At 44.5% G+C, this 17872-nt stretch overlaps 1 protein-coding gene across 1 annotated transcript in view; it reads left to right on the forward strand.

The window, feature by feature from the left end:
• Nucleotides 1-17872, forward strand: part of tp53i11b (tumor protein p53 inducible protein 11b) — an 86796-nt gene that overhangs the window by 66312 nt on the left and 2612 nt on the right. The window contains exons 3-6 of the mRNA XM_080761799.1: nucleotides 4745-4803; nucleotides 4924-4972; nucleotides 9884-9980; nucleotides 17225-17326. Of these exons, the coding sequence (XP_080617925.1) occupies nucleotides 4745-4803; nucleotides 4924-4972; nucleotides 9884-9980; nucleotides 17225-17326 (307 nt within the window). The remainder of the gene's footprint in view (nucleotides 1-4744; nucleotides 4804-4923; nucleotides 4973-9883; nucleotides 9981-17224; nucleotides 17327-17872) is intronic.

A 17872-nucleotide genomic window follows, 5' to 3' on the forward strand; every position in this document is an offset into this window, starting at 1 on the left:
AAAAGTAGATTCTCTACTGATTTGTTCTCGCTAGGAAAAAAAACTAACATTTTAGTATGAACATCTTGGAAATATTGTGTGGCTTGTGATGATGATTGGGTCCAGTATTTTAGTTCAGTGACCATGACACCATATACACCACAATTCCAACTGAATGTAGAATGACGTGCAGGATGTAATTTACATACAATAATTATTTTTAATTGTTCATTTAAAGGCAATTGTTTTTTGTTTTTTTTTATGCCAGTGTCAAGGTGCCAAGTCACCAGATCACCCTCCTTTTGTGCCAAGGTTGGCACCGGCACCAGTGCCAAAGGTTGCCTATCCACACTTTTCCTGGGCTGTGTGTGCTCCAGTTCCTGTTGATTTCATTGGATATCATTGGTCATCTGACCAGTTTCATTGGCTTTCATTGGATCAAATCGACAGGAACTGGAGCACACACAGCCCAGGAAAAGTGTGGATACCCCTGGGCTAAATGCTTTAGAAGCTGTGTTCAAAGTTCATTCTCCCATTGTAATAAAATAGACTCCAAATCCTCCGGTCCTCCTAATAATAATCTGTCCGTCCACCAGTGGTGGAAAAAATTATACTCAATTGTTTTACTTGAGTAAAAGTACCAATACTGCAATTTAGAACTGCTTCGTTACAAGTAAAAGTACGGAAGTATCGGCATCAAAATGTACTTAATGTACTCAAAGTAAAAGTATTCATGTTGCAGAAAAGTCCCATTTCACAAGTTCAAACTGTGTACGAAATCTTTTGAAAATAGCTATTTTCAAATGGCCGAAATGTATATAGGGTTGAAGTGGTTATAATGTACGTTTTCTAATCAAAATCGCCAAAGTAACTAGTAACTAAAGTTTTCAAATAATTGCGGTGGAGTAAAAGTATACAATTCTAAAACGGGTATAGTCCCAATACTTCATTCTGATTGGCTGGTTATACCGTCACGTGACCGGTTGTAAACTCACCGATAACCCACTTTGTATATCAAACTGCAGCCTTGTAGCTGAACTGCAGGAAAGGGGAGCGCTTCATTGCTTTACAAACACATGCCGTGCGGGTGGCGTCTAAGCACCTCCCCGTCTCATATGACTGTGAATGTGTGGCTCCAGGCGGCCCCGTAAGGATATCAAGCGCTATTATCCCGTCACATAGGCGACTTGCGGAGAAAAACAAGGAAGTGTTGTGGCTCTGGCTCGCTCGCTCGCTCTGGTGGCGCAAAGCAGAAGACCTCCTCAGAAGACCCTCCGCTGCGCGTCGGGTCTGCCTACGCCCCCAGCCAGTGTAAAATACCCGGTAACCTGAGACCTCTCGTGGCTTATTGCTTAAATGTTGGCTCTCTGGGATGTAGTGGAGTGACTAAAATAGGAGTAAGTAAAAAAAATTCCAGTAAAAGTACTGGAAATTGGAAATGATCGCGTAAAGTATAAATTCCTCAAAATTGTACTTAAGTACAGTAAACTTAAAGTAAAAGTACTTAGTTACTTTCCACCACTGCGGGTGTCCATGCCATGATACGGGAAGTAAACCCCGGAGATCTGCGTGCAGTCTCGCTTTTCCCGTCTTGGGGCGACGGTGACAATGTCACGTTGACATGGGGTGCATAATATTATATCGTCTCTGTCTGGTGGAAACCAGTTATACTATTCAGGAAATGTATTAAACCACTTTGACCTGACAGCTTTCTGAAAAAGCCATGTTTCTATGTCAGTTCGTTCTTTGATTTTTTCAAAAATAGCTGACCTACAAGCTCGCTATGAGCTTGTAGATCTGCTATTTAACCCATTCTGACCGGGAACCCATTTTGGTGTTAGCATCATGTTATGCTTTAGCTATTGAAAAATAGCAGATCTACAAGCTCATAGCGCGCCACCGAGTGGCGCGCTACGAGCTTGTAGGTCTGCTATTTTTGAAAAATCGAAGAACGACTGACATTTATAGAATCTGATCTCAGGTCAGAATGGGCTAATCAGACCAGTGTGTGTCCAGTGGAAACCTCGTATGAATCTGATCTCAGGTCAGAATGGGTTAAAAAAGAGAGGACCACCTGTGTTCCAAACTTCCACTGGATCCAGTGTATAGTTATTGTTTAGTCTCCGTTTTCACTTTCACTTGAAAAGAATAAGTAAATGGCAACGTCTTTTCCGAAGGGGTAACGGATAACAAGGATGTTAACAATAGTAGGAAGAAGGTTTCTGTGTGCGGCTTCCTGCCTCCTCTCGCTCTCTGTTTACAACTCGGGACATTATTAGTGCAGGGCGAGCTATAGGAAGAGAATACATGTTATCTCTCTCTCTCTCTCTCTCTCTCTCTCTCTCTCTCTCTCTCTCTCTCTCTCTCTCTCTCTCTCTCTCTCTCTCTCTCTCTCTCGCTCGCTCACTCACTCACTCACTCACTCACTTAAAATGTTCGTCGACTACCCTTTTCCACTGACGAAAACTACTACATGGAAACTAAATGAAAACTAAGCTACGATGACTAAAAAACGAAGACTAAATATACTGACAATTTCGTCAACAAATGGACAAGAGATATCCACTATAAGTAATTTTACAATTTGTTGCATGCGCGCAAGTAACAAGCAATAAAATACTGAGTACCTATAGAACTTAGTACTTGGAAAACGTTGGATTGGAAAATTGGATGTATTATAACAAGGTTTCCTTTTTAAACTTCAATAAAGATGTTGTTCTCCTCTTCTCTGCTCTCATCTCTCCTCCTCTTCTCCTCTCCTGTCCTGTCTCATCCTTTCTTTCCTCTCTTCCCCTCTCCCAGCCCCCTCCTCTCCTCTCCTCTTCTCCTCCCCTCCCCTGTCTCATCCTTTCTTTCCTCTCTTCCCCTCTCCCAGCCCTCTCCTCTCCTCTTCTCCTCCCCTCCCCTGCCCTGTCTCATCCTTCTTTCCTCTCTTCCCCTCTTCCAGCCCCCTCCTCTCCTCTCCTCTTCTCCTCCCCTCCCCTGCCCTGTCTCATCCTTCTTTCCTCTCTTCCCCTCTCCCAGCCCCCTCCTCTCCTCTCCTCTTCTCCTCCCCTCCCCTGCCCTGTCTCATCCTTCTTTCCTCTCTTCCCCTCTCCCAGCCCCCTCCTCTCCTCTCCTCTTCTCCTCCCCTCCCCTCCCCTGTCTCATCCTTTCTTTCCTCTCTCCCCCTCCTCCTCTCCTCTCCTCTCCTCTTCTCCTCCCCTCCCCTCCCCTGTCTCATCCTTTCTTTCCTCTCTTCCCCTCTCCCAGCCCCCTCCTCTCCTCTCCTCTCCTCTTCTCCTCCCCTCCCCTGTCTCATCCTTTCTTTCCTCTCTCCCCCTCCTCCTCCTCCTCCCCCCCCCCGTCTCCTCTCCTGTGCCTCCCTGGTACCTGCCCCCGATGCTTCTCTCTACAGAGCTCATGCATATTCACGAATATTCATGAGCACTTGTGAATATTCACGTCACCTGGGGAGACTGTGAAAATGTGTTGCGGATCAAAGTGATTGTTATGACAATATCACACGAGAGAGCAGAAGAAAACAACTGACAGACTACAACTTGTCCAAAATGCAGCAGCCAGAGTTTTAACTAGAACTAAGATGAGAGAACATATTACTCCAGTTTTGGCATCACTGCACTGGCTTCCGGTTGTTTTTAGGATTGATTTTAAAATTCTTTTACTTGTCTATAAAGCTCTCAATGGTCTCGCACCTTCCTACCTACATGACTGCTTGCCTAAATATGTCCCAAACCGCCCCCTAAGGTCTTCCACTGCCGGCCTGCTCGCTTTGCCAAAAAAAATGGCAACTAAAAAACACGGGGAAGCAGCTTTTTGCTTCTACGGGCCGTCGGCATGGAACAAGCTCCCACTGTACCTTCGTCAGGCAGCCTCTGTAGACATTTTTAAAGCTCAGCTCAAGACCCACTTCTACAACATTGCTTTTAATTGATCTTTTATTTTTTTATTTTTGTTATACATGTCCTCACTGTATTGCATTACTGCTTGTTTTTAATGTTGTTGCCTTGCTTTTCTTTTATCCTCCATTTCTCTGTAAAGCACTTTGAGCTGCATTTCATGTCATGAAAGGTGCTATACAAATAAAGTTTTATTATTATTATTATTATTATTATTATTAGTTTCCGTGCGCGCGTGCTATACTCCGTGACAGTCCATTTGTGTTCCTGGACTTGGTGGAGATCAGTAAAAATGTTGTGTGGTCTTATCAGATCAGTAAAAATGTTGTGTGGTCTTATCAGATCAGTAAAAATGTTGTGTGGTCTTATCAGATCAGTAAAAATGTTGTGTGGTCTTATCAGATCAGTAAAAATGTTGTGTGGTCTTATCAGATCAGTAAAAATGTTGTGTGGTCTTATCAGATCAGTAAAAATGTTGTGTGGTCTTATCAGATCAGTAAAAATGTTGTGTGGTCTTATCAGATCAGTAAAAATGTTGTGTGGTCTTATCAGATCAGTAAAAATGTTGTGTGGTCTTATCAGATCAGTAAAAATGTTGTGTGGTCTTATCAGATCAGTAAAAATGTTGTGTGGTCTTATCAGATCAGTAAAAATGTTGTGTGGTCTTATCAGATCAGTAAAAATGTTGTGTGGTCTTATCAGATCAGTAAAAATGTTGTGTGGTCTTATCAGATCAGTAAAAATGTTGTGTGGTCTTATCAGATCAGTAAAAATGTCGTGTGGTCTTGTCAGATCAGTAAAATGTTGTGTGGTCTTATCAGATCAGTAAAATGTTGTGTGGTCTAATCTGTTGTGTGGTCTTGCAGATCAGTCAGATGTTGGGGAATGAGATCAAGTTTGCAATTCGAGAACCCCTCGGTCTGAGGTGAGCAGAACACTGATTGGACCACTCATCTGTCAATCATTTTTGTCTCGCTCGACATTCAGGGCAGTAAGTGTTTTTAGCTAATGAGAATAATAACCGTTGGTTTGTTTGTTTGTGTAGGTTGTGGATTCTCATCTCTGCGCTGGCGTTCACGGGCATGTCCGTTTTGGTGAGTGTTTTAACCCATTCTGACCTGAGATCAGATTCATACGAGGTTTCCCACTGGACACACACTGGTCTGATTAACCCCATTCTGACCTGAGATCAGATTCTAAAAATGTCAGTCGTTCTTCGATTTTTCAAAAATAGCAGACCTACAAGCTCGTAGCGCGCCACTCGGTGGCGCGCTATGAGCTTGTAGATCTGCTATTTTTCAATAGCTAAAGCACGACATGACGCTGACACCAAAGTGGGTTCCCATTGGGTTAAACCCATTTAGACCTGAGAAAAGATTCTACAAAATGGCTTCTTAAATCATGACCGTTTTCTGAAAAAACCCTATGTTTCTATATGTCAGTGCTGCTCAAACTATTTCATGTCAAGGACCCCCAGACATGATATGTAATTGGGCCTCCGCACCCCAGTCTGAAAATGTTGTTCCAGGTACCTCCCCCAGAAGCTATAGACCTGAGGAAAGATTCTACAAAATGGCTTCTAAATCATGACAGTTTTCAGAAGAACCCCTCTTTCTATATCAGTCGTATACTCGTACATTTTCATGTCAACTTACTTATGCCTATCGCTCCTTTTTATGGAGCATAGGCCGTCGACTACAGTTCGCCAGACTCCTCTATCCTGGGCCTTCTTTTCCAGCTGTTTCCATGTCAGTCCACACTGTTTGATGTCAGTCTCAAGGTCCCTGCGCCAGGTGTTCTTCGGCCTCCCTCTCTTTCTTTTGCCTTGTGGGTTCCATGTAAGGGCTTGTCTCGTGATGCTGGTATTGGGCTTCCGGAGTGTGTGGCCTATCCATCCCCACCTTCTTCTCTTTATCTCCTCTTCCACTGGCGGTAGACACGCTCTCTGCCAGAGGTCGTTATTGCTGATGGTGTCTGGCCAGCGGATGCTCAGGATTCTCCTCAGGCAGCTGTTAATGAAAGTTTGCACCTTCACTGTTGTTGCCTTTGTTGTCCTCCACGTCTCTGATCCGTACAATAGTACTGGCTTGACATTTGAGCTGAAGAGTCTGAGCTTTGTCCGCTGGCTGATTTGTTTGGAGCTCCAAATGGTCCTGAGTTGGATGAATGCGCCTCTTGCCTTGCCGATTCTGGCTCTGACGTCTGCATCCGTGCCGCCCTGACTGTCTATGACACTGCCTAAGTATGTGAAGGCTTTTACTTCCTCAAGTGGTGTTCCCTCTAGTGTCACTGGATCTCTGAGTGTTGTGTTGACCTTGAGGACTTTTGTCTTTCCTTTATGGATGGTGAGGCCAATTTTTGATGAGGTGTCTGCCAGCACTCTTATCTTCTCTTGCATCTGCTTTTGAGTATGTGAGAGCAGAGCGATGTCGTCCGCAAAGTCTAGGTCATCGAGCTGTGATGTCATTGTCCACTGGATCCCGTTTCTCCTGTGTGTTGTTGTGACCCTCATTATCCAATCGATGGATAAGAGGAAGAGGAAAGGGGACAGTAGACAGCCCTGTCTGACTCCAGTCTTCACGTGGAAGCTTCGAGTGAGCTGACCTCCATGGATGACTCTGCATGTCGTCCCTTCGTAGGAGTTCCTTATCAGGTTGACCAGTCTTTCTGGGATGCCATAGTGTCTGAGCAGTTTCCAGAGGGTGTCTCTGTCAACACTATCAAACGCCTTCTCATAATCTATAAAGTTTATGTAGAGTGGAGAGTTCCATTCCACTGCTTGCTCAACTATGATACGGAGAGTCGTAATTTGGTCAACACAGGATCTATTTTGCCGGAAGCCTGCTTGATGGTCTCTTAGTAGCGGGTCCGCCGCTTTCTTTATTCGGTCCAGGAGAATCCTGTTAAAGATCTTTCCTGGCACTGACAGCAGCATGATTCCTCTGTAGTTATGGCACTGGCTGAGGTCTCCTTTCTTGGGGAGCTTGACCAGGTATCCTTCCTTCCAGTCGGTTGGAATTTCCCCTTTCTCCCAGATCTCCTTGAACAGTGGGTGTAACATCTCTACAGAAGCATCTGTGTCCGCCCTCAGTGCCTCTGCTGGGATGTTGTCTGGTCCTGTCGCCTTCCCGTTCTTCAGTTGAGTGATGGCCTTCTTTATTTCCAGCTTGGTTGGGATTTCACAGTTGATGAGGAGGTTTGTCTCTGCTGCTTGTATATCCGGCGGGTTAGGTGGCGTTGGTCGGTTTAGGAGCTCCTCAAAGTACTCTGCCCATCTTTCCTGTTGTTGTTGTGGTTCTTTGCTTGTATTTCCCTCCTTGTCTTTCACTGGTCGCTCCGGTTGGCTCCTCTTTCCTGACAGTTTCTTAGTGGTGCTGTATAGCTCCGCCATGTTTCCTTTCGCAGCTGCCTCTTCCGCTTCTTTTGCCAGGCTGTCGATGTAGTCCCTCTTGTCTTTTCTGGCACTTTTCTTCACCTGTTTGTTGGTCTCCGTGTATTCTTTCTGGGCTTTCGTCTTGCTTGACCGTGTGCGGCAGTTGTTGATGTCGGACTTCTTCTGTCTCCTCTCCAGGACCTTTAGTAGTGTTTCTGCTGATATCCATTCTTTCTGCTGGCTCTTCTTTGGTCCAAGCACTTCCTGGCAGGTTGATGTTATGGCCTCTTTTATATTTCCCCATCTATCTAGTGGTGTATCTTCTTCACTATTTAGTTCTTGTAGGGCTTGAAATCTGTTTTTTAGAGTCAGTGTGTACTCCAACCTTTTGTCTGTGTCTTTCAAGAGGCAGATGTTGTACTTCTTTCGTGTTGTTGTCGTTTGTGTCCAGTGTTTCTTCAGCTTCAGCTTTAGTGTGGCAACTACAAGGTGGTGATCTGATGCTACATCTGCTCCCCTCCTTGTTCGCACGTCTTGCAGTGATCTTCTGAATTTCCTGTTTATGCAGAAGTGGTCGATCTGGTTCTCGGTCACTCCATCTGGAGAAACCCAGGTTGCCTTGTGTATCCTCTTATGTGGAAAGACACTTCCTCCAATCACTTGGTTGTTTAGGGCACAGGTGTCCAGGAACCTCTCTCCATTATTGCTCATCTCTCCTAATGCTTGCTTTCCCATCACCTCTTCGTATCCTGTGTTGTCTCCTCCAATTTTTGCATTGAAGTCCCCCATGAGTATGTTGATGTCTGTAATCTTTTGTTGTTCCAGGATGCTTTGCAGTCTGTTGTAGAAGTTGTCCTTATGCTCGTCGTCGCTGTCATTTGTTGGCGCATAGCACTGCACTACATTCATCTGGATCTTCTTTTCCTTGGTTCTGAAGGAGGCCGTTATAATTCTTGATCCATGTGGTTCCCATCCCATCAGTGCCCCCTGAGCTGTTTTGGATAGCAGCAGACCTACCCCCTCTGTGTGCGGGGATTTTTCTTCTTCGTGTCCTGAGTATAGCAAGAGTTCTCCTGTCGTCAATCTTTGTTGTCCAGATTGGGTCCACCGTGTTTCGCTGATTCCTAGCAGATCTAATCTATATCTCCTCATTTCTCCTGCTACTTGCATGGTCTTTCCTGTCTCGTGCATGGTCCGAACATTCCATGTTCCTATTCTAATACTTTCTCTGTTGGAGAGAAGGGGTTTCGGCTCTGTGGCTTCCTTGCGGCTTTCATCACACAGCGTCATGATTCTTCTTGATGAAGAACCTTCCTCCACCAGGGTTGGGGTCTGTCTTTCTGTAGTCAACGTTTCTGTAGCATAATAGGTTTTTTCCGGTTTGGGGTTGCTGGCCCCAAGCCCAACCTTCCCCCATTTCTGGGTTCAGGGTTGTTGGGGTCGGTTTGTTAGTCCTCTTCCCTAACCTAATGTCTTCCAGGCAATGGATTACAGTCTCATACCACGTGAGACCAGACAGGCTTTGGGTCGTGTACAAGCTGTCTCGGCACGGCAAGCCCAACCAACCCCAGCTACTGTGTAATGAAAAGCCTGCGTCCATGCAGGCATTTCATACCAGCAGCACGAGACAGTTTCATGTCAAGGACCTCCAAAAATATATGTAATAAATATTTAAAGTATAACGTAATGCTTAAACTATACAAGCTAGTTAAGAGATAGTTAACTGAGTCTTAGCATTAACTATAATCATAGTATAACTAAATCTTAACCCATTAAAAACAGAAAGCATCTGTGTCGGACTCATTTTAGATTTTAGCCAAGCTTTTCATGATCCAAATTCAAAAGTAGCAAAAGTAGCAGATTTACAAGCTCAAAGTGGCGTGTTGTGATCTTGTGGATATGCTACTTTTGGTGCTCTTGTCTAACGCTTTAGTATGATCAAGTCTGGCATTAATTTACAAAACTAAAACGCTAAAATATGGACATACTGTAAGAGACAGCAACGATTGGCTTTTTCGAAAATTGTAAAAAAAAAAAGACTTGTTATGATTCAGTTGTATTGCTTTTTCAGTTTAGGCACAAAGGAATGACTGAGAATGTACATAAAATAATCATACAAACAATTAGGACAACAAATTAAACAAAACTAGCCAAGAAAAAAAAATACAATACACTACACTACCAAACCGTTACAGAAAAGACACTACACTACACTACACCAGGGGTTCTCAACCTGTGGGTCGCGACCCCTCGGGTGGGTCGCCTAGTTTTTTGGGGGGGGTCCCCAAATTATTTTCCAAAGGAAAAAAATAAACGGCCATTCCGTTTTTTGCAACTGAAGGGCTGGAAAATGGAAATGAAGAGTTTACATAGTACACATAGTGCATGCATAAACTTTCCTTAATGATTATATCTGGTTTACAGAAAAGATAATGCAATACAGTATTTTTAGAATCTGCCTCAGGGTGTGTGTGTGTGTGTGTGTGTGTGTGTGTGTGTGTGTGTGTGTGTCCCGTTTGGCTTATATTGACAGTTGAAAGTGATGGACACATAAATACATAAATCGCCTGCAGGCAGATGGAGTATATACAGACAAAAACATGGAGCCGTGGTGTTTGTTTCTGTGTTTCAGGCGCTGCTGTTCCCCCGCCAGCTGTACGAGGTCATCTTTGACGAGCAACTGACATCAGCCACCCTTCCCATCCGCCTCTATGGAGGAGCACTGCTGAGTGAGTCCTATATAACTATATGAATACACCGCGCGGCGCGCACACACACACACACACACACACACACACACACACACACACACCTATATATATTTAGTCATCGGTTTAGAGGTGCAAAGCTCTCGGTGCTTTCACTTTGTTGCGCTCGCCCCCCCTCCTCCCCCTCCTCCTCCTGAGTCCTGACAAATATAGCAGCAGATTCTCATCATCATTCAGAGACATGCTGTGGGTTGTTGGTCTGAGAATCGTGAAGTCCATGTTTAACCCATTCTGACCGGGCACCCATTTTGGTGTTAGCATCATGTCATGCTTTAGCTATTGAAAAATAGCAGATCTACAAGCTCATAGCGCGCCACCGAGTGGCGCGCTACGAGCTTGTAGGTCTGCTATTTTTGAAAAATCGAAGAACGACTGACATTTTTAGAATCTGATCTCAGGTCAGAATGGGTTAATCAGACCAGTGTGTTGTCCAGTGGAAACCTCGTATGAATCTGATCTCAGGTCAGAATGGGTTAAAATCACACTGCAGCGATGGTCTGACGATGTAAGCCGTACACACTTCTATCTCACGCAAGTCACTGTTGTCAGTCGCGCTCCGAAATGTGAACACGCTGGGTTTCATTAATGGTTCTTAAATCAGCCAAATGTGCTACAATAGTGCTCCAGACATCCCCGAAACAAACTGGTGGGCAGTGTTGTTTTTGGCCGAAAATTTAGATTTTTTAGTATTATAGTCATAGTCTCTTGAATAGTTTGGTTTCAGTCACATTTTATAGTCACCCGGAATGTTTTCTGTGTTAGTCTGGTTTTAGTCGACTAAATGTCATAAGATTTTAGTCGACTAAATCCACAGTTGATTTTGTCGACTAAAGTGGATTTTGGGTGGGCCTTGATGCCGTCGTATAATGACTGATTTTGCTGAAAATAGCGATCTGCAACCAAGTGTAAAAAATGGCTTTTCTTTTACTTACTGGTATCTCTTGTCCACTATAGTCCCTTCCAACATTTTACTCCTACTTTTTATTTGACGACAATATTAATAATATCTTATTTTTATTCATAAAGCGCCATTCAGGGCACTCAAGGTCACCGCACAGGTTAAAAACAGTTGATACAAAAACACAGTTAAAAGCAAAACAAAACTAGGGCACAGCTTGCAGCATGAAGACACAGAGGTCAGCCACATGCCCCATGCCTAAACATGTGGGTTTTGAGGCGAGTTTGGAATATGGTGATAGAGTCCATGTTTCTGATGTCAGGGGGGGGAGGGAGTTCCAGAGGTGAGGAGGGGCAGAGCGGCTGAAGGCTCTTGAGCCCACATGGTGGAGAGACGGGCTGGGAGAGACTTTCAGGGTGATGGAGGAGGAGGCAGACCTGAGAGACCGGGTGGGGATGTTGACGTGGACAAGGTCAGACGGGTATGGGACGGCGAGGTTATGAATGGCCTTGAATGTATATGGAGAAGGATTTTGAAGTCGATACGGTATTTGATGGGGAGCCAGTGGAGTTGGTGTAAAACAGGGGTGATGTGACTGATGACAAGGGGTTCATGGTGACGATACGGGCAGCAGCGTTCTGGACTAGTTGGAGTTTATATGGAGGAGTTTGTGGGGGGAGACCAAATAGAGAAGGGAAATACAGTGGTTCAGGCGGGAGGTGACAAGAGAGTGAACCAGGATTGCGGCACTTGTGGGGAGTTGGAGAGGGGCGGTGGTGGTTGATGTTTCTGAGGTGGAAGAAGGCGGGTCGGATGGTGGTGTTGATGTGGGTGTGGAATGATGGGGTACTGTCGAGGACGACACTCTTAACCTGAGGGGAGGGGGAAACCGAGGAGTTGTCAATGGTGAGAGCTGTGAAACTGGGTTGCTTGGTGAGTGTGGATTTGGAACCAATGAGGACTATACCTCAGGTTTTATCACTGTTAAGTTTGAGGAAATTAGAGGTGAACCAGGACTTGATTTCCTGCAAACGGGCACAGAGGGAGGAGGGTGGGGAAGGTGGAAGAGGGTTTGGAGGAGACTTGAGAGCTGGGTGTCGTCCGCGTAACAGATTGGAAAAGGATGTTGTGTTTGCGGAAGATCTGTCCAAGGGGGAGGAGATGGATGTTAAATAGGATAGGGCCAAGAACAGAGCCCTGGGGGACACCGGAGGAGATGGGGTAGGGATGGTAAGTGAATGATTTGAGCTGAATGAATGAACTGAGTACGGCCAGAGAGGTATGAGTGAAACCAGTCTAGGGGTGTGTCGGATACACCACAATGGATGCTATAGTCGCTCGAGGAGGGTGGAGTGTGAAATGGTGTCAAAAGCCGCGCTCAGATCCAGGAGGATCGATACTAGTCCAGAGTCAGCAGCTATCAGGAGGTCGTTTGTGACTTTGAGGAGGGCTGTTTCTGTGCTGTGTGACGGGACTGGAACCGTTCATAGAGGTTATTGTTGGTGTTGGTGTGGTGAGCTTGAATCTGTGAAGCAACTGCTTTTTTTCCCAGAATGTTTGCGAGAAATGTGCAGGTTGGAGATGGATGGGGCGAAGGGTTATTGAAGATGTTGGGGTCTGTCTATATAGACCAGGTTTCTTCAGTAATGGTGTGACTAGTGCAGCCAGATTTGAGAGGAGGTGGAGGGACAGAACCAGAGGTGAGGGAGGAGTGAATGATGGCAGTTATCAGGAGCAGCAGAGAGGGGGAGGGAGGCTATATAACCAGGGAGGATGGCAGGGGGGGGGTCAAGTTGGCAGGTTGGATGCCTTGGATGTCCGGATGAGTTTAGATATATCAGTGGCAGAGGGGAGTTCGGAGCAGGAGAGAGGTAGAGAGAGTGGGGGACAACTAGGCATGTACTGATGAATGGTGGCTATTTTTGTATTAAAGGAGAATTCCATACTAAAAGGCTTTCTTACCTTTCTTTGTAGTCGTTACGTCCCCACCAAAGAGGTCCAGGTGTTATTTTGTGCAAAAGCTCTTATTGGCTATTTCCCCTACCATAAGCCCTCAATGAATTGCATTGAATTGAATTGAATGGGAATTGAATGGGGCTATGGGGTGTTGTGCTAATTCACTTATTTCCATCGCTCAAAATTATATATTTTTTGTATTATATCCTCTCTTCATAATGTAAATAATATCCCAAGCGGCACACTTTACTACTTATTTAGATGGAAATAAGCAAATTAGCACAACACCCCATAGCCCCATTCAATTCCCATTCAATTCAATGCAATTCATTGAGGGCTTATGGTAGGGAAAATAGCCAATAAGGAGTTTTTGCACAAACAAAACCCTGGACCTCTTTGGTGGGGGACGTAACAACTACGAAGAAAGGTAAGAAAGCCTTCTAGCATGGAATTCTCCTTTAAAGAAATGACATCAGGGAGTTGCAGTGGTCAGTGGAGTAGAAGTGTGGGGGGGGGGAATCCGGGGGGGGGGGGGGGGGGGGGGGGGGCGGAGTGAGTTATTGACCACTGAAAACAGGGCCCTGGTGTTGTTCCCAGCACCACAGCAGTGATGTTGTCTGTGAAGTATTGAGATTTGGCTGAGGAAGAGGGCATCTTTGCATAGTGAAGGATGTGGGAGTGGAGTATACATCTGTTTGTGGACAGTGAGACCGGTTTTGCTGGAAAAGCCGCTCCAGCTGCCATGGCGACCTTCTGCTTTCAGCTGACGTTTAGGTCAAGGTTCAAGGTTCTTTATTATATTTGTCTCCCGAGGAAGACGTTTGTCTTTTTAGACAAAAGGGCCCGCGTGCAAGCGTATTATAGCCCTTGTGTCCGTGTCGCCGCATAGCGCAGCGCCAAGAATACATCTTTCTTGCATCAGAGATGCGACCGCCCTCTTCAAGAGGCAAGCAAAGAAGAGAGGTGGGGGGGGGGGGGGGGGGGAGGGAGAACCCAGAGTGGGCAGAGTGGGGGAATGAAACAGTCCGGGTTTTGAGGGGGGGCAAGTGAATTTAGCAGAGTCTGCGGAGACCATCATTGTAAGAGGAAACCAGTGGGTGGGAAAACAGTCAATACCAGTAGTGGTGAGGTCTGTTAGATTAGTGTTTCTCTTATTGCGGAAGGACATAGTATGCGTGACAGTTTGGTTTTGGACAGTGTCCTGCCAAGGACTTAATTAACTTTTTTTTTTATCAACGCATTTAGACCTGACATCGACATTTAAAAAAAAAAAAATCTTCTAAATCCTGACAGTTTTCTGAAATACCTATGTTTCTATATCCGTGATTCTCAATATTTCATGTCAAGGACCCCCAAAAATTATATGTAATATGCCTCCGCCCCCCCCCCCCCCACCCCCCATCTGAAAATATGCTGTTCCAGGGCCACACAGAAGCACATATTCAGGTTAAAAATGTTCGCTCTGAAAGAATATATATTCAAAGATGAAGCCACATTTGAAAAATTGTTAATGTCATGATTTAGAAAACGTTTTTTTTTTCGACGTCGGGCCTGAATGGGTTAAAACACCAAAAGGTTTTCCCGCCCGAAATGGATGAAGACATTTAAGACCAAATGAAAACAATTATGTTGTGTACTATTCCCATGCTGCTGTGCATCTTCTGGTGACACCAAATAGCAGATTAAGACTTAAGCAGGACACACTGTGTGTGTGTGTGTGTGTGTGTGTGTGTGTGTGTGTGTGTGCGCGTGTACGCAGTGTGTCGTGCACGGCTTAAGAAAGGACACAGCCCTTCATTATGTAGCAGTGTGTCTCCTTATTTCTAAATGTCAGCTGGATTGTGGCGGATTAGCGAGGCCGATCTGGTGACTTCTACACGACAAGGCGGGTGCAAAGGTGGTTATTGATGGCTCGGTCTCCATGGAAACCCTTTCTCCATCCCACGCACGGGGAGCACGCGAGGACTGATGTTTCTCAGTGCACGAGTCGGGTGGAAACCTTGTAATGCATGTCCAGAACTGTAACTATACACACACACAGTCAGACAGACACACACACACACACACACACACACACACACACACACACACACAGTCACACACACACACGCACACTTAAAGGAGCACTTTATCCACTTTCAACCATATCTTATCTTGGTCGTCTCTAACGCTCATTATAATATGGCACCATTTTTCCGTCTGTCTCTCTCTGGCCCTCATTTGTCGCCCCGAGAAATGGGCGTTTATACGCCGAAAACAATTTAACGTGGCCTATATAGAGTGCCCAAGTCACTGACGTACGTCACTCAAGGGAGGTGGCCCTTTTAAGGTGCAGTGGTAGTATAGTGTTCCACAACTCGGGGCCATAGACCCAGAAAGCGACCTCACCGGTGTTCTTATGTTGAGCTTTTGGTAAATTTTAAAAGAAGAGTGGATGAGGACCCGAATGTTCTAGTGGGAACGTAAAAGTGTATGGAATCCTTGATATATGAAGGTGTCGGCTACACTTGGCAAGGTGTCAGTGTCAAGGGCTTTATATACGCAAATAAAAGTGCTTTAAAATCTATTCTAAATGAGACTGGTAACCAATGTATAGCGTCGACAGGACTGGGATAATGTGATCTCTTCTTCCGGTGTTTGTTAATATTCTAGCTGACGGCATTCTGGATTATTTGTAATTCTTTTATAGATTTATTTTTGGGTAATCCTGTAAAAAAGGGAGTTTACAAAAACGTATTCCCTTCATAACAATTAAATGTGACTGGCTGTACTGCTTGACAAAAGATTATACCGTTAATCCCACTGGCAAAAACACTAAATAGGACTGCAGTTTCCACAGTGTGCCAAAAATGCAACACACACAGTTGACAACGATATGACTTCCATGAGATAGAAGTGATACAAGCCAACGGTGACTTGCACGGTTGAGATAAGAAGTGTTAGCCACAATCTCAAACCTGCTCGATGCAGCATGTTTTTAAGCGAGAGGGGAACTCGAAATACCTAAAAAATTGACTTCACGCCTCTCACAACCAACCCACAGTATGTCTCTTGAAATGATGAGAATGTGCTGCTATTTGTGGGAAACTTTCCATGTCGAAGTTGTTGTTTTTTTTTGTCGTACTCTGGTTCTTCTTGTCGTAAAATGTGGCCACTTTTGAGTGTATTTAAGGGAGTGTTGTTTAAAATGACACTCTGTTTCAGCCGTGGGATTTATCAAGCCCCAGACTGTATCCTGAATGAGTTCTCTCTCCTGATTGGATCAAATTGGTATCTCGACCTCAAAATGCATTTTCTGTTGAAGAGATGGGGGGGGGGGAGACTCCTGTTACTGAACACACTTTTTTATAGCAATGATTAGTATCACAATATGGTTATTTAACACTTATTTTAACAAAGGACTATCACTTAAATGTCCTTTTTAACAAGAGCTTGTGACTAACTATACATTGGATCCATTTGAACACGTGGTCTTTTGCTGTGAAGCAAGTAAGCAACTGTTTTATTCAGGGGAAAAGGCACAGTCTACTCAGACAGTTTTATATAGTTTCAGGCATGTGCTGGGTGCAGATTCCAAAAGAACAATTAAATCCGCACTTCCAGTCGAGTAAGAGTCTTTATTAATAAAGATAGTGCTCCGCAGCAGCAGTCATACCAGACAGGCCTTCGTCAGTGTCACAATTGGCAGTAGCAAACGGAAATTACATAGATATGTAGATTTTGTCTGTTTGTCTGTCTGGTATGACTGCTGTTTGCGGAGCACTATCTTTATTAATAAAGACTCTTACTCGACTGGAAGTGCGGATTTAATTCATTTTCTATAAGCAACCGTTTTAGACGGTTTCCACCCGACGGTGGCAATTATGCAAATAAAGGTGACGTGCCGAGTTTTCTGAAAAACCTATGTTTCTATATCAGTGGTGCTCAAACTATTTCATGTCAAGGAGCGCCAGGAATTATCTGTATTTGGCCAGCGACCCCTCCCATCTGAAAATATGTTGTTCCAGGGACCGCCCCAGAAGAAAAGATTTAAAAACGGTCGCTCTGAAAGAATATATATTCAAAGATTTGCACCACGTTTTCAGGATGATTTTTCAAAAAAATAGCAGATCTACAAGCTCATAGCGCGGCACATGGTGCTGCTGCTGTGAGCTTGTGGATCTGCTATTTTTTCAATAGCTAAAGTATAATTTAACAAGAGCTTGTAACTAACTAACTACATTGGAACACATGCTCTTTTTCCTGTGAAGCAACTGTTTTTAGACATACAAGGTTTCCACCCGACGGTGGCAGTAAAATGGTAAATAAAGGTGACTTGCCATTTACTCACCTCCGATCTCTGACCTTTCAGGCCTGGCCCTCATCTTGTGGAATGGAGTTTACTCGGCGGAGAAGGTGGTGTTACAGTGGACCCTGCTGTCTGAAGCCTGTTACTGCACTGTCCAGATTATAGGTGTGTTTCATTTCCTTTATCCCTGCTGTTTTTAAGGCCGTTTCTTAAAGTAGCTATAAGCAATAATGTCAAAATTTGAATCACTTTTTTTCTTCTTTTTTTTTTGTATTTAGACAGCCATGCAGCAATGAGTAAAACACTCCCAAAAATGTCGCAATCTGCATTCAAAGATGTTCCTAGAAGCTTTGTCATTGGTCGATTTGTCTGTCTACTTCCTGATTGGTTAGTCATTTCGACCGGGTTTATTTCGACCAATGACAAAGCTTCTAGGAGCATCTTTGAATGCAGATTGCGGCCCCTAGATGTGTCACAGAGACACATTTTAAGCGTTTTACCCATTGCTGGCTGTCTGAATACCAAAAAAAAAGAGTCATAATTTTGACTTATTATTATTATTAATTAACAAAACCAAACGGACTGCATGGCACTTTTCTGTTCTCATTGTAAAACAGATTAATAAATGAAAATCATACAGTATGTAACCCAAAAATGATACGTAAGTGGCCTCCGACCACCATCTGAAAATATGTTGTTCCAGGGACGCCC

This window comes from Protomyctophum bolini (assembly GCF_963924005.1).
Source record: "Protomyctophum bolini genome assembly, chromosome: 4".
Lineage (NCBI taxonomy): Eukaryota > Metazoa > Chordata > Actinopteri > Myctophiformes > Myctophidae > Protomyctophum > Protomyctophum bolini.